We start from the raw sequence: 21,055 nt of genomic DNA on the forward strand, positions 1-21,055 counted from the left end.
GAGCTAGAACTAATTTTTTTTTAAGCTCTGACATCTACTTAAAAAAAAAATTTTTTTTTGTATTCCCTTGCTTTCTCTAGGATCCAACAAAAGGTGGAAATTTGATCTGCCATTTAGATATAAAAATCTTATTTCCTATTTCATTAAATAGTAATATTGTTATGTTTCTCTCTATATATGTATATTTTAAACCATTTGCTTATCTTATTGTGTGAATTCCTTTATTCCTATCCATTACTCATTTTCCACTGGTCCATTTATTTTTCCTAGTGATTTGTAAAAGTCCTTTATATGTTATCTGCTATGTTTGTTTAAAGTATAATTCCCTCAATTTATCATTTACTATTTAACTCGGTTCAGTTGCTAACTGACATTCAACAATTTCCCTTTTTTTGTTCCATTTAAATTAATCACATCTACCAGACTTTTCCTTTGACAATTTCTTCTGTTTCCCTTGGTAAAAAAAAAAAAAAAATTTTTTTTTAGTTTATTTAGTTGGCTGCACCAGGTCTGGAAGATGCACAAGCTGGAATCAAGATTGCCAGGAGAAATATCAATAACTTCAGATATGCAGATGACACCACCCTTATGGCAGAAAGTAAAGAGGAACTAAAAAGCCTCTTGATGAAAGTGAAAGAGGAGAGTGAAAAAGTTGGCATAAAGCTCAACATTCAGAAAACGAAGATCATGGCATCTGGTCCCATCACTTCATGGCAAATAGCTGAGGAAACAGTGTCAGACTTTTTGGCGGGCGGGGGTGGGGGGGAGCTCCAAAATCACTGCAGATGGTGATTGCAGCCATGAAATTAAAAGACACTTACTCCTTGGAAGGAAAGTTATGACCAACCTAGATAGCATATTCAAAAGTAGAGACATTACTTTGCCAACAAAGGTCTGTCTAGTCAAGGCTATGGTTTTTCCAGTGGTCATGTATGGATGTGAGAATTGGACTGTGAAGAAAGCTGAGCACCGAAGAATGGATGCTTTTGAACTGTGGTGTTGGAGAAGACTCTTGAAAGTCCCTTGGACTGCAAGGAGATCCAACCAGTCCATTCTAAAGATCAGCCCTGGGATTTCTCTGGAAGGAATGATGCTAAAGCTGAAACTCCAATACTTTGGCCACCTCATGCGAAGAGCTGACTCATTGGAAAAGACTCTGATGCTGGGAGGGGTTAGGGGCAGGAGGAGAAGAGGACAATAGAGGATGAGATGGCTGGATGGCATCACTAACTCGATGGACATGAGTTTGGGTGAACTCTGGGAGTTGGTGATGGACAGAGAGGCCTGGCATGCTGCGATTTATGGAGTCGCAAAGAGTCAGACTCGACTGAGCAACTGAACTGAACTGAACCAGGTCTTAGTTGCAGCTCGCAGGATCTTGGATCTTTGTTGTAGCATGCAGGGTCTTTTAGTTTCAGAATTCTCTTTTTTTAAAAAATTAATTTATTTAATTTCACTGGAAGATAATTACTTTACAATATTGTGGTGGCTTTTGCCATATGTCAACATGTAGGATCTAGTTCCCTGACCAAGCATTGAACCCAGGCCCCCAGCATTTGGGGGATTAGAGTCTTAGCTACTGGACCACCAGGGAAGACCTTGCTTTTTTTAAAAAAAAAAATATATATACAGTAGGTCCTCAGTGTTAGTCACTCAGTCATGCCCGACCCCATGGATTGCAGCCCACCAGGCTCCTCTGTCCATGAGATTTTCCAGGCAAGGATACTGGAGTGGATTGCCATTTCCCTCTCCAGGGGATCTTCCCAATCCAGGGATCGAACCCAGATCTCCTGCACTGCGGGCAGATTCTTTACTGACTGAGCTACAAGGGAAGCCCTCACTGGCTATTTATTTGAAATATAGTAGTGTGTACATGTCAATCCTAAAACTCCCTAACCATCCCTCCCTACCACCCTTCCCTCTGGCAACCACAATCTCTACAACAAATAGTTTCAAATTTTGTATGGAAACACAAAAGAGTGAAAGCAATCTTGAGAAAGAACAGAGCTGGAGGAATCACATTTCTGACTTCAGACCATTTTATAAAGTGACAGTAATAAAAACAATATGGTTTGGGCACAAAAACAGACAGAAATCAACAGAACAGAATAGAGAGCCCAGAAATAATGTGACCACATACTTATGATCAATTAATCTACAACAGAGGAGGCAAGAATAAACAATAGAGAAAAAACAGTCTTTTCTACAAGCAGTGCTGGAAAAACTGGACAGCTACATGTAAAAGAATGAAATTAGGGGGCAGGGCATCTGTGGTCATCCTGGAACAGTGGATTCCGGTTTTGCAGAACTCTGATATCTGTGGACGCTAACACGGACTTCATTTAAAGAAATCCATGGACCACTAATGGAAAGAAACATGAATCAATTTGCATTTTTGCATTCAAATCTTAGCTCTTTGGGAAAGCATCAAGTACAAGTTTTTGAAGACCCTGGGGCCTACCATGATTATTCGTTCAAGAACTGAGTCTGAATCACTTCAAGTCTTAGATCTTCTTCAAAAGCCTCAAGTCTCACCTGTATTAAAGCTCTCCTTTGAACCCTCTCACAAAAATAAAAGCTTAAATGACTAAAAAAAAAAAGAAAGAAAGAAATTAGAACATTTTCTGATACCATATACAAAAATAAACTAAAAATGGATTAAAGACCTAATGTAAGTCCAGAAACCATAAAATTCCCAGCAGAAAACACAAATGGAACTCTCTTTGACATAAATCATAACAATATATTTTGGGGGGATCTTTCTCCTAAAACAATAGAAATAAAAGCAAAAATAAAGAAATGGAACCTAATTAAACTGAAAAGCTTTTGCACAGAGACTTCCTGGGTGGTCTGGTGGTTAAGAATCCACCTGCTAATGCAGAGGACATGAATTCAATCCCTGGTCCAGGAAGATTCCCATGAGCCAAGGGGCAACTAAGCCCATGCATCACAACCACTGAACTACCGTGCACCCTGGAATCCATTCTCTGCAACACGAGAAGCCACCGCAATGAGAAGTCCATGCGCCGTGATTAGAGCAGGCCAGACTCTGAAGCCCCGGGGGGCTGAGAACTGCTGTTCTGTGGGTCTCCTTCATACCCCCTCCTCGGGCTCAGGGGCTCACTTGTACTCACTTCCTCCCCTACCCTTGGGTTACGATTATACTTTTTTATCCACCAGCCGTGGGCTATAACAGAGCTTATTAACTCAGTTTCAATGAGTCATGACAGCTTTGTCTGACTTTCCCAAACACAGGCCAACTTTGGTTTCACAAAGCTCTGTCTCTCCCTGAGCACAGCAACTCCCAGCACCCTCTCCATCTCGGGAATATCTCAAGGTAGCAGGAGAAAGACTGGGTGACTCCACGCATTGTCATCGTGCTGGTGGTCAACCCAGAAGCAAGGCAGGAGGGTGTCACCTCCCTACACACAGACTGACTACCCACAGCCAAGGCTCACATTCTAAAGAGAGACCAGGGTCAAGGCCGGCTGGGACTTCCAGTGCACAGTTCAGTTGCTCCGCAGTCAGCATTGCAATGAGGACCTCCTTTCTGCAGAGGCGCTTAACGGCCATCAGAGAAATGAGACAGGAGGAAGTAGGGGGACACAGAGACACTGGAATGGCCACAGAAGAGTCAACCAGGTGCCCTGGCCATAGCAGGACCAGCTTCAGCCTCTCTACCTCCTGCCTTAACTTGAGCCTGCCTGCAGTTAACACTCATTGAGTAGTTACCACGTGCCCGGCATTAAGATGAGTGTTTCCCATGCATTAAGTGCCTTATTTAGTCCTCATGGCCGACGCATGAAGCAGATACTTCTGTTATGCTCATTTTACAGATGTGGAAACTGAGGCCAGGGAGCTCAATTAACTTTCTCCAGCATCACACGGCCAAAACTGGAGGGGGCTGGGATCAAATCCATCTGACTCCTCAGACTGAGTGGTCTCTCCTTTATTTATTTATTTATTTTTGGTCACTTAAATTGATTGACTTGGTTTGCATTCTCTCAGAAACAAACCCTGAGATGAGGGTCCAAGAGTATGCAGTTTCTTTAGGAGAAGCAGCCACACCAGCAAGAAGGACAGGCAGCCAGAAGGGTGTGTTGTCAAGCCTATAATTGATTGCGAAACACAGTAATTTGTTGGCAGATAGAGAACACATTCCCCAGGGCTTTTTCCACTAAGGAGTTAGGGACGTGGGATGGTGTTTCAATGTCTACTTTATTTTATTTCTGTTAATTTTATTTGTACTCTATTTGTTAACAGAACACGACGTTTTTCTTTCTGCTACTACACTGATGCGTGCTCAGTGGCTCAGCCATGTCCAGCCTTTTCAACCCCATGGACTATAGCCCACCAGGTTCAACCCCTGTCCATGGGATTCTCCAGGCAAGAATACGGAAGTGGGTTGCCATTTCCTTCTTCAAGACATCCACTCTAATTAGCTGTTGGTTGAGGGCTACCTGGGGCTCTTCATTCCCTGGTATTTCTGGCAAAGAATGAAGTAGCCAGGCACAGAGCCACCGATCCTCCTGACTGTTGGAAGAAGTCAGGAGCACACCGAAGGTACACAGCCCGAGGGAAGGGGGCACAGACAATACAGCTTCTGTACACTAGTTTTTACTACAAAAGGGATAAGTGCACATAGCAAGAAGTTTAAACACCCCAGAAATATCTCCTGTCTCCCTGACTCCCATTCTGACTTGCCAAAGGCAACCACCCTTGAGTAGTCTGTGTCCATCAAGTTGCCAAGCATACAAACATCTTTATTTGCACAAATAGGATCGTACAACCACATGCCCTTATGCACCTTGCTTTTTTTTTTTTTCACTTAAAAATATGTCTTGGGGGACTTCCCTGGTGGTCCAGTGGTTAAGAACCCACCTTTCAATGCAGGGGACATGGGTTTTATCCCTGGTCTGGGAATTACAATCCTGCACGCCGCAGGGCAACTAAGCCCATTAACTACAACTACTGAGCCCGTGCTCTGAAACAAGAGAAGACACACGAACAGCGCTTCCTGCATCCTTCTATATGCGCTTCTGTGCAAGTGCGTAGGACACATTCCTGGAGGTGGAATTGCTGGGTCAGTGGTATGTGTGTTTAAGCTTTTAACATATGCTCCCAGACCATCCAAAGAGGCTGGACCAGGAGACACACCTGCCAGCTGTAGGACAGAGTTCCAGCCTCTCCACCCTCTCAAGGGCACTCATCTCCTCGCCGTCATCTGCTTCCATCCTCTCATGAGCCTGGATGCCGCTGTACCAGATCTGACGGAACAAGCACAAACTGCCAGATGAGAACCAGAAGACAGTTCGTTCAGCGCTTGCTTCAGCAGAGGAGTCGGATGCATCATTCGCGTTTTGCAGGGATTCACGGGCCACTGGAGGGGGGTGGGTGGGAGAGTTTCAGCAAGGACGTGAAGGAAGGCACAGATGTCTTCATTAGAAGCTGGGGTCAGGAAGCTGGAGATGGGATAACTAGAAGCAGACAACTTCTGTGATTGATTTGGGAGTTTGTTTGTCTCTCTAAATATATTTTTTTTTGGTGTGGGAAAAAAGTCTTTATTGAATTTGTTACAATGTTATTTCTGTTTTATATGTTTTATTTTTTTGGCCACCAGACATGTGGAATCTTAGCTCCTCCGACCAGGGATCAAACCAGCACCCTCTGCACTGGAAGACGAAGAGTCGTAATAACTGGTTTTCAGTTGCTCAGTCGTGTCTGACTCTTTGTGGCTTCATGGACTGTAGCCCACCAGGCTCCTCTGTCCTTGGGATTTCCCAGACAAGAGCACTGGAGTGGGTTGCCATTTCCTACTCCAGGGCATCTTCCTGACCCAGGGATCGAACCCAAGTCTCTTGTGTCTCCTGCACTGGCAGACAGGTTCTTTACTACTGGTCCTCCAGGGAAAACCCCAGGAATATATTTGGCTTTCTCTGGCTGGTTCTGAGTTGGAAAAGGGGGACCATTAAGGCGCTGGCAGTCACTGACCCATCTCATGATGGTTCTGAGCTGGTTGCTGCAGAGGCTTTGCGTCACCTGTGAGACCAATGTCTATCTGTGGTTCAGTCTCTCATCCCTGAAGATGAAAGCTCTCTTCCATCCTTAGAAAACCACTCTTTTTTCAGAGGGAAAGCTCAGTCACCATTCAGATGCCAGCTCTTTGTTAAGGATTTCTGCAGGCTCTCTTCCCCCTCATCAGAATGTCCTCTTTTCTGCGTGGTTTACCCATACCCTTATTCTGCTTTGTATGGAGTTAAAAGAAGGTGCCACTCAATCCTAAAGGAAATCAGCCCTAAATATTCATCGGAAGGGCTGATGCTGAAGCTGAAGGTCCACCACTTTGGCCACTTGATGCTAAGAGCTAACTCACTGGAAAAGACCCTGATGCTGGGAAAGATTGAGGGCAGGAGGAGAAGGGGACGGCAGAGGATGAGATGGCTAGATTGCATCACCAACTTAATGGACGTGAGTTCAAGCTAATAGTGAAAGACGGAAGCCTGGCATGCTGCAGTCCACGGTGCCGCAAAGAGTCAGATACAACTTAGCGGCTGAACAACAACAACCAGAGAACCTGAAGTGTTTACTGCCAGGCCTTTTCAGTGCTCTTCAGACTTCCTGCACCTGGAAGCTCGTTTCGAACCGCGGAAGGTTGGCTTGCCTCCCACCTGCAGGAAGACCGCTGGGGATCTCTTCCCAGTTGGCAATGACTGATGGAGGGAGGTGTAATGCTGAGGGGTGGGTCTCACACCACTTCCCGGTGACTGGAGCTGATTCCCCTCTGCTTGATATCACACTCTTACTGGCTGCTTTCAGTCTCTCATGTTACATCCTCATCCTCCTGGTGGTGGTTCCTGTGCGTGCGACCAGTACCTCCCAAATGCAGTATTTTAACCCCAGTCTTTGTTCTGGGGACTGCTTCTAGGGAAAATTCAAACAAAAATGAAAAGTGTTTCATCTCCCCAGAGTCCCTTGGACAGCAAGGAGATCAAACCAGTCAATCCTAAAGGAAATCAACCTCAAATATTCATTGGAAAGACTGATGCTGAAGCTGAAGCTCCAACATTTTGGCCACCTGACCTGGGGAGCCGATTCAATGGAAAAGACCCTGGTGCTGGGAAAGACTGAGAGCAGGAGGAGAAGGGGGTGGCAGAGAATGAGACGGTTGGATGGCATCACTGACTCAATGGACATGAGAGTTTGAGCAAGATCTGGGAGATAGTGAAGGACAGAGGAGCCTGGCGTGCTGCAGTCCGTGGGGTCACAAAGAATCGGACACGAGTTAGCAACTGAGCAACAACAGCAACCACCTTTTACAGATGAGGGAAACAGGCTCAGAGAAGTTAAGTGACATATTTCAAGCTCCCGCAGTTTATCAATCAGGATTGGTATGGAAGCTATACTGCTTCTGACTTGTGAGTGTAGATGTGTTATTTTTCTCCCTCATCCTTTGAAACCAGAGACCATCTTTTATAATAGTCTTCTGATGCCTAAACAGCTTGTTGTGCAACAATGTGTTCTGTGGAAACTGTTTAGAAATTTAATTGAATCCAGCCGTGCATGTTTGTTTTTCAAAGTTCATAACAGGATTCCCAAGGGCAGGACAAGACCACCCCTGGGATGCCCTGGGTTCAGGCTGCCTTCATTCCCTCCCAGCCTTGAATGGGCAACTCATTCAGGGTGATCTCTGGGGCACACGTTCAACTGTTTACATCCCAAACCTCCCACCTGAGGGAGATGAGAACAGGAAAGACAGGACCAGCCTCGAAGGAAAGATTCTGTTTTACTTGGATTTTCATTTCAGAACATCCAATGTGTCCATCTACACTTGACAGACAAATGACATGGTGTAGTAAAAAAACTGGGATCCTCTTCGCCCGCAACGCCCACCCCATCTACCCCTCAGCAAGACGTAGGGGAAAGGCCAGCCTCAAAGGCAGAGTGGGTCTTTGTCCCCAAAGCAGCAGGGAAGCCAAAACATGCCACGAAGCAAAACATCTCCTCAATCCCATATCTTCACAGAAGAATGCAGCTCCCAAGGCTGGCCCCTCACCCAAGTCCTCCAGGTCGATTTCATGACAAAAACCAATGAGTTCCTGAAAACATTATTAATCATGTCCCACAGAGGTGTGCAAGGAAGGCCAGGATCTGGCAATGCCTGTGACCAAGAGCCCTCTGATTTGGTTGGGTTTTTATTCACCTGTGAGTAGGACATCCCAGGAGCATCCTCATCATGATGGAGAGCTACAGGTGTTGAGAGGTCACCCATCCCCAGACAGACAGACAGAAAGGCAGGCAGGCAGACAGCCTGGAGGCATCACTACAAGACCAGAAGGCCCATCGAAGCCACCTGCAGACTAAGGCACAAACAGAATCTGTTTGCAGGTCAGGACTGCCACGGCCCTGCTTCTAGGACCTTCTCTCCCCAGCTCAGGAAAAGCAAGAGGCTGGGATCCTTGGAGCCTTGGGTTTTTTAAATAAACTAGACACATCCCCTGAGAATGATGGAAAGAAACGGCAACAGTAGTCCTTTGCCTACCACCGCTGGCTCACCAGGCCCCAAGCAGCCTGCCAGGAGGCGAGACCCAGGCCCAAGCTCAGGACTGGGGGCCAGGGCAGGGCTTAGATGAAGGTGCTGTTGGCCGGGTGTCTCCAGAAGGGGGCTGTAGTGCTCATCGCCCTGGTCCCAGTGGAGGCTTTCTTCTGCTTGGCATCCAAGTTCTTCATGTACTTCTGGACCCACGGCAACTTGGGGTTGCCACAGAACTTCTGGCCCTTCCGGGTGGTGAAGCTGTGGGGAGAAGACAGGGCACCCATGAAGCCGGGCAGGGGGTGGGATCCCTTCCCTTCCTGAGGAGGGCACACGGAAGCTCAGAGAACATGCGCGGCCCCGGCCTCCTGGCAGGCTCTGAAAACAATGTCTTCTCTCTGGGCGTCTGCATCCCTTTGTTTCAAAAACTTCATGTTCATGTTCAGTAACCTCCTTGTCAGATGGGGGAGCCCAGCCCTGCCTGCAGAGAACTCTGGGTCTGAAGGGAGAGACACAGTGTCTATGCACAGGGAATGAGAGGAGAAGTTGCGCTGAAAACCCCCAAGACAAAAAGGCCTCCAGTTCACACGCTGTGCAAGGATGTCAATAAGGATGCCAGAGCTGGGAGGAGGCAGTGGAATGCCCTCTTCCAAGCCAGGGATGCCAGGCTGTGGAGCTGGGTCTGGTGCCAATGGAGAAAATTACCAACAATAATACAATGGTTTTCTTTAATCCACCTCAAAGATGCAGACAAAATAAAGATTCAAAGTTTTAATTAACTTCCAGACTGATAAAAACAATGCTCTGAATTCTGTAAACCATTGCATATATGCTTGCTTTTGGGGCTTCCCAGGTGGCACTAGTGGGTAAAGAACCTGCCTGCCAATGCAGGAGACGTAAGAGACGTGGGTTTGATCCCTGGGTTGGGGAGATTCCCTGGAGAAGGGCATGGCGACTCACTCCAGTATTTCTACCTGGAGAATCCCATGGACAGAGTAGCTTGGCAGACTACAGTTCATAGGATCGTAAAGAGTTGGACACGACTGAGGTGACTGAGCATGCAAAGTAATTTAAACAAGTGTTAGCGGCTTTAAACAATTCACTACAAGGAAATGGTTATGCATAACAAATACCGCCTTTGGGGTTAAGAAAAAATCACATTTCTGTGGCATGCTGCTGCTCTTTACGAAGTAAGCTCCCACTTGCTGTCTCACAACTCTGAAGTTTATTTCAAGACCTAAGTGACTTTGAGTAAGTCACCTTTCTAGCCTCAATTTCCCCCTGTCAAATGGGGATAATCAACTGCAGCTGATATAACGGCCGAGAGGGTTAGTTAGGGGAATGTTATATGCCCTGATGGATTTCCCTGGTGGCTCACTGGTGAAGAGTCTGCCTGCCAAAGCAGGAGACACAGGTTCGATCCCTGGGTCAGGAAAGATCCCCTGGAGAAGGAAATGGCAATCCACTTCAGTAATCTGGCCAGGAAAATCCCATGGACACTAGCCTGGTGGGCTACAGTCTGCGGTATGGCAAAGGGTGAGGAGAACTGAGCAACTACACAGCAACAACAAAAATATGCCCCAAAGGTTGCCTTGTATGTTTATGATGGTCAACTCTGAATCCTCTTGCCAGTCTCATGGTGAGGAAGCTGAGGCTCAGACAGGTTGGGTGACCTGTCCGGGATCTCAGAGCAGGGCCCTCAGTGGGCCTGGAGGCTCATCTCTCCCCGCTCCCCTCCTGAGTGGTACTCACATCACTCCTGCCTGGGGGCAGATGCTCCTGTTGGTAAGCTGGTAGCTAATCACTCGTCTCTCAGAAATTTTCTTGGAAATGAAGGTAATGCAACAGGAAGAGGGGAGTATCACGGAGTCTAGAAGACAGGAGAGAGAAGAGCCATGGTCTCTGCTAGCCTGCCCTAGACTCTGAGCTTCAGTAAGGGCCCGTACCCTAAGGACTTCCCTGGTTGCTCAGGGATAAAGAATCTGCCTGCAACATAGGAGCCGCAAGAGACACAGGTTGGATCTCTGGGTTGGGAAGGTCCCCTGGAGGAAGGCATGGCAACCCCACTCCAGTATTCTTCCCTGGAGAATCCCATGGACATAGGGGGCTGGCAGGCTAAAGTCCATAGGGTCACAAAGAGTCGGACATGACTTAAGCGACAGCATACCCGCACCCTGCATTGAACACCTCCAGTCCAGCCACTGGACTGCCCCCCTTCTCACCATTCCCCTGCAGACCCAGGCTGCTCGGTCCTCCACGCTCTGCTGTGCCATTCCAGTCATGCCCTTGGGACGGCTATCCTGGACAGGAGACCCAGGATGGGGTCAGAGGTCTTACCTGCAGGGGTGATGCACAGGGCCAAGAGCAGGAGGCTGGTTGCCAGGGTCACGGGCCCTGCCATGTCCTGGAGAGTAGAGAGGGCAGCTCAGGGCTCAGTGCTGCGGGCAGGAGAACGGCTGGGACGAGAGCACTCGACCTACCCTCTGGCCCTTTTCAGGCAGCTAGGAGGAAACGTCAGTTTATATAGCGGCCTCTCTTTGGGGAGCCTCCCCACCTCATTCAAAGTCCTAGAAGCCTCAGATCTCCAAAGGGGAAGTTGTTGCCAGCTGAGTCAGGGGTTATCCTGAGCACGCTAGGAAAGAGCTGGAAGAGGAGGGGATTCCCCCGCCAGGGTGCAGAGCAAACACATTGGATGCAGTCAGAAGGCTGATACAGAGCCTGGCTATGTTGGCCACTGCCTGTGGGACTCTGGGTCAGTCATTTGCCTCTCTGAGCCTCAGTTTCTTCATCTGAAAATGGGTAATGTTATCATCCACTCATTCATTTAGCAGCTCTTATTAGGCACGTACCTTGTGCCAGGCTTCTAAGTGGGGAGGCACATAGAAGATCAAGTGCACAGAGTCAGCTATTGCAAGTGCTGGCGGAGTGGGCGTAGAGTCACATATTCGTCTCCAGCCCCTCAGACCCCTTGCCCATGCTCATGCACACCGCCTCTTGGTGACCTTGCCTTTCTAGCCCCCAAGCTGCCAGAGCTGCCTAGCCTGCAGGCTCTAGGAAAGTGGGGAGTGTCTGGAAACTTACATCCTAGGGGAAGCCCTTGACCAATGCTGGCTGGAGAGGTACAGACTTCAGGTCCAGTGTGATCTACACAGTTTCCAGTGTTCCTGTCGGGATTGAGTCAGTTTCTCTTTGTGAGACAAGGCTTGAGTGACTCCCTTCGGGGTCTGCTTCCCTTCTCCCCAGCTGGTTTCCCTTGGAAGCACTGTTGCATAAACCACTGGCCCATGAATCCTCATCTCAGGGTCTCCTTTAGGGACCCAAACCTGAGAAAAGGGGACATTGGAAGGACTGGCTAGTTCTACAAGGAGGAAAGTAGGGGATGCCCTGTGGAGGGTGTGAGGTTGGCTATGCTGAGGTTTGGCGGATAAAAGGCAGTGGGGACTGTCCTAGAGCTTTGTAAGCCATAATACTCAGCTCAGTTGTCACACTGAATAGAACATGATATCCACCCAACTCCGTCCCCCATTCCTGGCTCCCAGCCTGGGACCTCATGTTTAGAGACTCTGGTCACTGCTGCTTCCTTTCCCAAATCTACTCTGTCCTCTCCATTCCATCTCTCACAGGAATAGCCGGCTTCCTCCAGCCTCTCCACTCTGGCCTTGCAAGAGCACACCTGTGGGGCACGGCAGTGGCCCACATCACCTGGCTGATGGTGACCAGCTGTGTGTCTATGTCTCCCAGTCGACCATGAACACCTTGAGATCAATGTCCCATTTCCACCAAGTCCCATGCAGGTCACCTTTTCCATGGCCTGTATTTGTAGAATGAATATATGATGGACCAACTCTGGGTCACTCTCTGGATCAGGGACTCCCATGGGATCGCTGCCCAGCCCGACTGGGGTCAGTGGGTCCAAAGGGGAGGCACGCTGCAGGTGCTCTGATGGGGACAGGGCTGATGTTGGGGAGGCCTTGATCAGCAGTGCCGTGTTGATGGAGTGAAAATTGCTGAGCACCCCACTCAGCTCCTCCCCAGCCAGCAGTGGCAACTCTCAGCTGACAGAGGATGGGAGCATTCAGTGAGAGCCCTTTTCATATGCAAGAGCTGTTCACAAGTCCATTTTAGGGCGCCCCTTCTAATCCTTGCTCCTCAGTGATTCAGAGGGGACAGCCTGCTGTCTGGGTTTCATGACTCAGGGGGCACTGGGAAGGGAAGTAGCGCGTCAGAGAAGAGTGGGGACTGGACTGAGCAGGGTGGGAAGCCTTCGTGCACTGACCATGTGTTGCAACCAGAGTGGGATGGCAGAAGGTCATCTAGCGGGAGGGTTTGGGGTGGGGTGCCTCGCCCCGATTAGTTAACACCAATTACAGGCTTTCCCAAGAGACTTCAAAAAAAAAAAACAAACAAAAACCCACCCAAACACAACATGGTAAAACAAATACACTCCAATAAAAATTAGTTTTAAAAAAAATAAAAGAGAGGCCAGTTCAAGACAAAACAAAACACGATACCCAGTCTCACTGCTCTGTCTGGGGAAGCAGGTAAGGCAGGGATTACCAACCCGTTTTACAAAGGGGAAAAATGAAATCTACAAAAGGTGACTGGACGTCACCACAGAGCCACTTACCCCGACTCCCAACACGGGGACCTGCATATTCCCGCTTGAAGCGGGGAATCCAACAGCCAGAGCAATTACTCAAAGTAAGAGAGGGGTAAGTTGAAGGTTCCAAGAAAGCAGAATAGAAAGAGATAACTAGAGAAAGAGAAGGAAGGCAGGAGGGCAAGACAGTGGATGCAAAGACTTGGGGAAAGAATCCATTCATTAAGACTACAAGCTCCCATTTCTGGGGGCCCAGGTTCGATCCCTGGTCCATGAACTGTGATCCCACATGCTGCAAGGTGGTCAAAAAGAGAGGGGGCTGCTCCGGGAAGCACCCTGGGCCCCTCCACTCCAGCTCAGACCCTGCCCCTTCCCCTGCTGTGCTTTGTCCATCTGAGAAGTGGGGGTGTTGGCCAGACCTGCGTTTCCCCAGGTGTGGCAGTCATACCACCACAGGTGATACAAGAATGGATGCTTTTCATTTTAATTTAAATATGCCTTGTTAGGGTCTCTCTATGATGAGGGGTTTTGTATTTATAACAGTGATAGAGAAAATATGAGTTGACTAAAAAACCCGAAGGCTGAAAGTCTCACAGTTGTGTCTGATTCTTTGAGATCTCATGGACTGTAGCCAGCCCAGCTTTTCTGTCCATGAAATTCTCCAGGCAAGAATACTGGAGTGGGTTGCCATTCCTTTCTCCAGGGGATCTTCCTGACCCAGGGATTGAAATCGGGCTTCCTGCATTGCAAGCAGATTCTTAACCAACAAAGCCACTTCTCCTTCATTGTGAGCAGATTCTTTACCAACTGAGGCACAAAAACGAAATAAAGCAAATCACAGAACAAATGGTATATAAATATGACAGAAACAGAGGCAGTATATCTGAAATCTAAGAATATCTGAAGTCTGAGAAGCCTGGCCAAGGTCCTTGCTGAGGGCCTTTCCCCTCTGATGTTCTGTACAGAGGAGCTGGCCCTGGGGAGGAATTGGGCAGTTGGGGCGATCAGAGCTGTTCCTGGCAGGGAGCAGGCGGCAGTGGTCCTGCCCTCGTGAACAGTAGCTGGGGTGCTGTCCTGGTTGCCTCTCCTGGGTGAGCCACACCATGAGCGATGATGTAGCTCAGAATTCAAAGGGAAGCTGGGCCAATGGACAGCGGCCAAATGGACAAGGGCACTCCAAGGCACATCCTCATAAGAACCGACCAGAAGAGGTGAGCTCTTAGCTTGGACCAGAAACGACTTCCATACACGAAGACGTGTCCCAGCAAGAAAGAATGGGCCTTGATGACCCTAAGTGGTGCAAAAGCAGACCACAGACAAGGGTTATGATGCTCTGCTGGGGTGCGTGGGGTAGGAAAGGAGACCAGTGGGGCAGAGCCCCACTTGCCGATGAAACTGCTAAGTACTTTGAAGCCCTTGTCTGCGTTAATTTTCCCCACCTTATAGGCAAGGAGACCGAAACTCCGAGGTTAGGAAAGGGGAGAGCTGGCATTTGAACTGAGTTCTACCTGAGTTCAAGGTTCAGGTGGTGCCTCTCGCCAGGCAAGCTCAGCCTTGATCCTGTTGGCGGGGGGCCACTCAGTTTTGAGGTCCAGAGTCAGCGAGGTCAGATCTGTGGTCTCGAGTCAGGTTGGATCCACCGGCAGGTGTGATAGGAAGGGACTGGGGGCAGGGATCGGAGATTACGTAGCTTCCCAGGGTCAGGGAGCCAGGCAGGGGTCGAGAGGGCTTAACTGGCTCCGCTCCACACATTAGACCAACCTGAGGTGCCTAGAGGAGAGGGCGATGCAGAATCTGGGTGTGACCCCTGGTTCGTCTGGAGCAGGGAATGGCAAACCACTTCAGTATTCTTGCCTTGAGAACCCCATGAACAGTATGAAAAGGCAAAATGATAGGCTGGGAGTTGGTGATGGACAGGGAGGCCTGGCGTGCTGCGATTCATGGGGTCGCAAAGAGTTGGACACGACTGAGCGACTGAACTGAACTGAACTGGCCTGGTGCGTCCTGGATTGTGGGTAAGAAGCATCCACAGGTTTCATAAGACCCACTTTGTGGAAGTCAGTCCAGAACCCATCTTTTAAAGCCCCTCCCAACTTGGAATAAACATTTTGCATCAGTTAAAAAAAAAAATAAAGCCACTCCCTAAACCCTGAGAAGACTGACCAGGAGCCATGGCTCAGAGGACCACCTTTCTATTTTTTTTCTTTTTTTTTACTTTATTTTACTTTACAATGCTGTATTGGTTTTGCCATACATTGACATGAATCCACCATGGGTGTACATGAGTCCCATGGACCACCTTTCTAGACTGGAGTGTCACCTGCCAGGACTGAAATCTTAACTCAGCTGGGTGGCCAGTGTTACTTAACTCCTCCAAGCCTTAGCGTACACACCTCGTCTATAAAATGGGGCGTAGTGACAATATCTGCCTTGTAGGTTATTATGAGGGCTCAGGAAGTTAACTCATGTCAAGTGTTTGGCTCCCCATCTGGATAGATCAAATGCCCACAAAAAAGATGGTATGTGTTTCCTTTATTTCCCAATAAATATTTATTATTGACTAAATGGCAGGTAAGTTCTAGGGACAAGGGATCCAGGAGTGAACACAACTCAGAAAGTTCATTTCTTCATAGAAAGGCCATTCTTTCATTGGGAGATAATATATCAAGTACAAAACAGTGATAATTGTATCTTATAATCTGCCAGGCAATGACATATAAAATGCCTTTTGTAAGGAGCCTTTTATAAACTCTTCATTGACTTGGAAGCATTAAAAATTTTACAAAAATATTGGCTCATTTACCAAAGAGATAGTTCACTAAAGTGTATACCTATTAGAACATTTCAACAAACAAAAGGTGGTCATCTCATTTTGTTTAACTTGTTTACAAGCTGGTGAACTGACTAAGCAATCCACAGGCTCTTCCAGTGACCTATTATGGCAATTAATCTAATCTTTACGATAATGACCCTATGGAGTAGATATCACTCATTTTGTTGCACAGAGGTGAAGTAACTTGTTCCTAGTCCCAGAGTCCCAGCTGAAACCTCAACCACCATGTAGGGTGTTAGAAATACAGGGGGAACGTGAGGGAGAAAAAAGATTAAGAAAAAGAAGACAAATGGACAAGCTGATCTTAAAATTCAAGTGGAAGTGCAAGGAACTCAGAACAGCCAAAACAATCATGAAAAAGAAAGCAACGCTGGAGGACTAACACTTCCGGATTTCAAAACTTACTGCATCCTAAGGTAATCAAGATAGATTGATACTGGCATGAGGATAGATATGTAGATTAAAGGAACAGAGTTGAGAGTCCAGAAAGAAACACTTACATTTACAGTCAATTGAGTTTTGACAAGGGTGCAGAGTTCATTTGATGGGAAAGAACAGTCTCTCAACAGTTGCGTTGGAACAACTGGATATCCATAAGCAAATAAAGTGACACCCTTCTTCATACCACATAGAAGAATTAACTCAATATAGAGCAAAAATCTAAATGAAAGAGCTAAAACTATAAAACTCTTAGCCAGGCTCCCCTGTCCATGGGGATTCTCCAGGCAAGAATACTGGAGTGGGTTGCCATTCCCTCCTCCAAGGGACTCTTCCCAACCCCGGGATAGAACTCAGGTGGCCCACATTGCAGGCGGATTCTTTACCATCTGGGCCACCAGGGAGGCCCTTAGAAGAAAACATAGGTATAAATCGTTGTGACCTTGGATTAAGTAAACAGTTTCTTTGATATGACACCAAAAGCACAAGCAAGCAATGAAAAAAATAGGTAAGCTGGACTTCTTTAAAAACTCTTGCGAATCAAAGCACACTTTCAAGAAAGTGAGTAGCCAACCCACATAATGAGAGAGAATATTTGGTAATTATCTGATACTTTTAGGATCAGTCCACAATACAAAGACAAAAAAATCTAATTTTAAAATAAGCAAAGAATTTAACTAGGTATTTGTCCAAAGAAGACAGACAAATGTTCCATAACCACATGAAAAGATGCTCAACATCATTAGTCAATAGGGAAAAGCAATGAGATATCACTTCACACCCACAAGGATGGCTATGAAAAAAAAAAAAAAAAAAAACAGAAAATAAAAAGTGTTGCCAAGGAGATGGGAACCCTCACACATTACTCATGGGGAATGTAAGATGGTATAATTACTATGGAAAAATTTGGCAGTTCCTCAAAAAGTTAAATGTAGAGTTACAATATAACCCAATAACTTCATACCCTCACCCTCATCCTAGAAAACGGAAAACAAACATTCACACAGAGACTTGCCCCTGAACCTTCATAGCAACATTATTCATAGGAGCTGGAAAGTGGGAACACCCTGAGGCCCCTCCAATGATAAATGGATGAGCAAGGGTGCAGTGGAATATGCCGCGGGATTTTATTCAGCCACGAGAAGGAGCGAAGTACCGACGTATTCATTATGTTAAATGACAGGCACCACAGTCCAGACACTATGACTCCATTGTCAGAAATGTTCAGAACAGGCGAATCCATAGGGGCTTACAGCAAATTACTGGCTGCTGGGGGCCTGGTAGGAGGAGAAAGTAGGGAGATACAGAGTTCCTTCTGGAGGTGATAAAAATGTTCTAGAATTTAATAGTAGTGACGGTTGTACAAGTTGTGAGTATGCCACTCACATGTATATTTTAAAGAAGTTAAAATGGTGAATTCTTATGCGATGTGGATTTTATCTCAATTAAAATTTAAAGGAGGGAATTCCCTGGCGATCTAGTGGTTAAGACTCTGCTCTCACCCCCACGGGCTCAGCTTCAATCCCTGGCAGGGAAACTAATCTCACAAGTCGTGCAGTACAACACCCCCACCCCCCAAAAAGAGAAGCTGCTGAGGAAACCTTCCAAATGTTTGGTCAAATGGTGGGACCTTGAAGGCTTCATTAAGGCCGCACCCAGTTTCAAAAATCTCGTCTATCTCCCTCACATGGCCTGACTTTCATCCAAGGGTCTGATTAATGAGAATGAAATCTGAGAGGGCACGCAGGCGGGCAGGGAGTGGTGGGTTTTCCCCTGGCTCTCCCCGACCCTGGGCACACTTCCTGGCAAGCAGGCAGAAAAGGAAGCTTCCTTTGGCAGGGTCCGTGGCCGAGTCCTTAGAGAGATGAAGCTTTGAGGGCCTCCTTTTCTCTCTTTCCTCCCCTGACCCTCCTAAGGGACTTATATCTTTATATCCTAAGGGATATAAGAAGGGACTCCTTCTGTCCCTTCTTATATCAAAGCCTACTGTATAAAAAGGCAATAAAAGACACTCATTCCCTCTACACACAAGTGACTTTTAACAGCTTACAATGGGCTTCCCAGGTGGTGCTAGTAGTAAAGAATATACCTGTCAATGCAGGAGACTCAGAAGATGCTGGTTCGATCCCTGTGTCAGGAAGATCCCCTGGAGGAGGAAATGGCAACCCACTCCAGTATTCTGGCCTGGGAAATTCCAGGGACAGTGGAGCCTGACGGGCTACAGCCCATGGGTTCGCAAAGAGTCGGATGCAACTGATCAACTGAGCATACACACACATGCACATAATAGCTTACAATAAGAGAGGTTTTTTTGTATTCTAGGCCTCTGGAAATGAGGATCACGGAAGCCAGGTTTGTCCTTCTTGGAGAAGAGTGTTGAAAATATGCAAAGGGTGGGGACACTTCCCTGGTGGTCCAGTGGTTAAGAGTCTGCCTGCCCATGCAGGAGACACGGGTTCAATCCCTGATCCGGGAAGATCCCACATGCCGCAGGACAAGGAAGCCTGTGTGTCACTACTACTGAGCCTGCACACTCTTGTGTTCCACCACAAGAGAAGTCCCTGCAAAGAGAGTAGCCCCTGCTTGCGGCGACGGGAGAAAAGGCAGTGCAGCAACGAAGACCCAGCGCAGCCAACAATAAACAAATAAATAAACTGTTTTAAAAAGAGAATACGCAGCAGGGGAAGGAGTGAGTGAGCCCAAGGGTGCTGAATTGAAAGCAGAGGTGTCCATGTAAATATCGTCTTTCAGAAACGGTAGCACACCAGTAGTGATGAGCATACCTAGCAAAGATATTTCTCCTTGGAGAAATAAACGATTCCAGTGCTGGGTCAAAGAAAGCAGAAACTGGAATAGCCTTTTGGTGCCAGAAAGAAAGAAATTGCCCAAAGACTCATATGTCCAAAGGACACAGGAGCTAGCTTGCCGGAGCTCACACTGGCCAAGTCTGGGACAGTTGGATCAGTAATAGTGGATAGCGACGAGCTGAATAAAATAAGAATCAATCAGTTAACAAAGTTTGGGGTTGAATTTTTGTCTCCCTCCAAAAAATGAGTGTTGGGGTCCTAACCCCCAGAATCAAAATGGGACCTGATTTGGAGACAGAGTCTTCACAGAGACAATCAAGTTAAAATGAGGTCATTCAGAAGAGATAAAGTCCGATATAATTGGTGTCCTTAGGCGTGCATGCAAGCCCAGTTGGTCAGTCCTGTCCGACTTTTTACTATCCCATGGATTATAGCCTCCAGGCTCCTCTGTCCGTGGGATTTCCCAGGCAAGAACACTGGAGGAGGTTGCCATCTCCTCCTCCAGAGATCTTCCCCACCCAGGGATCAAACCTGCATCTCCTGCATGATAGCCAGATTCTTGACCACTGAGCCACCCCTGAGCTTCCTCCATCCATGGGATTTTACAGGCAAGAATACTGGAGTGGGTTGCCATTCCCTTCTCCAGGGGGATCTTCCCGATCAAACCTATGTCTCTTGCACTTCCTGCATTTGAAGGCGGATTCTTTACCCCTAGCGCCACCTGGGAAGCCCCTTTCTGACCTCTTACCCGATCCTTTATTATTCCCATTTCACAGGTGAGGAAACTGAGGCTCAGAGAGGTTAAATGACCTACTCAAGCCCCAGAGCCGTGATGCAGCAGGACTGGTCCTCCATCTTCCGGTGAAGAACCACGGCACCAGGCTCCATCAGCTCTCTCCTGGATTCCTGCCCCGACCTCCTAATTGAAGGTGGCTGAAGACAGAGTGTCTGGGGTGGAAAGTGAGGGAGATGCGGGAAGGAGCCAGGAGGATGGATGGGCACTGGGGTGGGACATGCAGAGTTTCAGGGGAGAGAAGGCTGGGGGTATCACTGCTATCCCAGGTACCCTCCTCGCCCGTTACCCAACACACACACGGTCCCAAAGGACTGGGAGCAGGGGATGGTCCAGGGAGCCACTTACCTGGAGGTGACAAAGTGGCAAGTCGTAGCACCAAGTCTAGAAATATGTCCCCTCTCCTCTCATGTCTGGGAGAGTAGGTGGGGAGGAGGGGCCTCGAGGGCAGGGAGGGGATCCTCCTGTACATTTCATTTTTGCTTGGCTTGGAAACTCAAAAGCCCAAAGTTCACGAGGACATCTGAGAACATGCCTTCATTGCATCGCGGGGTAGGTGGGGGTGAGTGCTCGGGTGAGAGGTCGGCCCACTGATAGACCAGTGGGAGCTCTTTGACGGGGCGGTCATCTCCTCACATACCCTAAGCCCCATCCCGGAAGGGAAGTGGCCCTGGGCAGTGCAATGGGAGACAGATGACAGCTATGAAGCACCTTGCCCTTTGATCTCTTGATGGGAGGACTTCCCAGAACTCAACTTTTTTTTTTTTTTTTTCATGAAACACCTTTATTTTACTGGGCTGTGAAAAAAAAAAAAATTGCTGTTGTTGAGTCATTAAGTCTCATCTGACTCTTTGCGATCCCATGGACTATAAGCCTGCCAGGCTCCTCTCTCCATGGGATCTCCCAGGCCAGAATACTGGAGTGGGTTGCCATTTCCTCCTCCAGGGGATCTTCTTGACCCAGGGATCGAGCCCAAGACTCCTGCATTAGCAGGCAGATTCTTTGCCACTGAGGCACATTTGGAAAGTGAATATGAGGTAATCTCAAAGGCAAA

The 21,055-nt window shown here is 47.7% G+C and overlaps 1 protein-coding gene across 9 annotated transcripts; it reads right to left on the reverse strand.

Moving 5' to 3' along the window:
• Positions 1-7,766: 7,766 nt before the first annotated feature.
• Positions 7,767-20,667, reverse strand: CCL24 (C-C motif chemokine ligand 24). 9 transcript variants are annotated; one of them, XM_060405967.1, is made up of 6 exons: positions 20,350-20,667; positions 19,957-20,156; positions 11,612-11,694; positions 10,868-10,934; positions 10,283-10,400; positions 7,767-8,791 (listed from the first exon to the last, which is right to left on the reverse strand). In XM_060405967.1, the coding sequence occupies exons 4-6, from the start codon at positions 10,929-10,931 to the stop codon at positions 8,623-8,625; spliced, it is 351 nt and encodes a 116-aa protein (XP_060261950.1). In that variant the 5' UTR covers positions 10,932-10,934; positions 11,612-11,694; positions 19,957-20,156; positions 20,350-20,667; the 3' UTR covers positions 7,767-8,622. The 9 variants fall into 9 exon arrangements, with proteins under 9 accessions (XP_060261950.1, XP_060261947.1, XP_060261951.1 ...); XM_060405964.1 differs by having other exon boundaries at positions 10,868-11,031; XM_060405968.1 differs by lacking the exon at positions 19,957-20,156.
• Between the last annotated feature and the right edge of the window lie 388 nt (positions 20,668-21,055).

Source organism: Ovis aries, chromosome 24 (assembly GCF_016772045.2).
Source record: "Ovis aries strain OAR_USU_Benz2616 breed Rambouillet chromosome 24, ARS-UI_Ramb_v3.0, whole genome shotgun sequence".
In the NCBI taxonomy this organism is placed as follows: domain Eukaryota; kingdom Metazoa; phylum Chordata; class Mammalia; order Artiodactyla; family Bovidae; genus Ovis; species Ovis aries.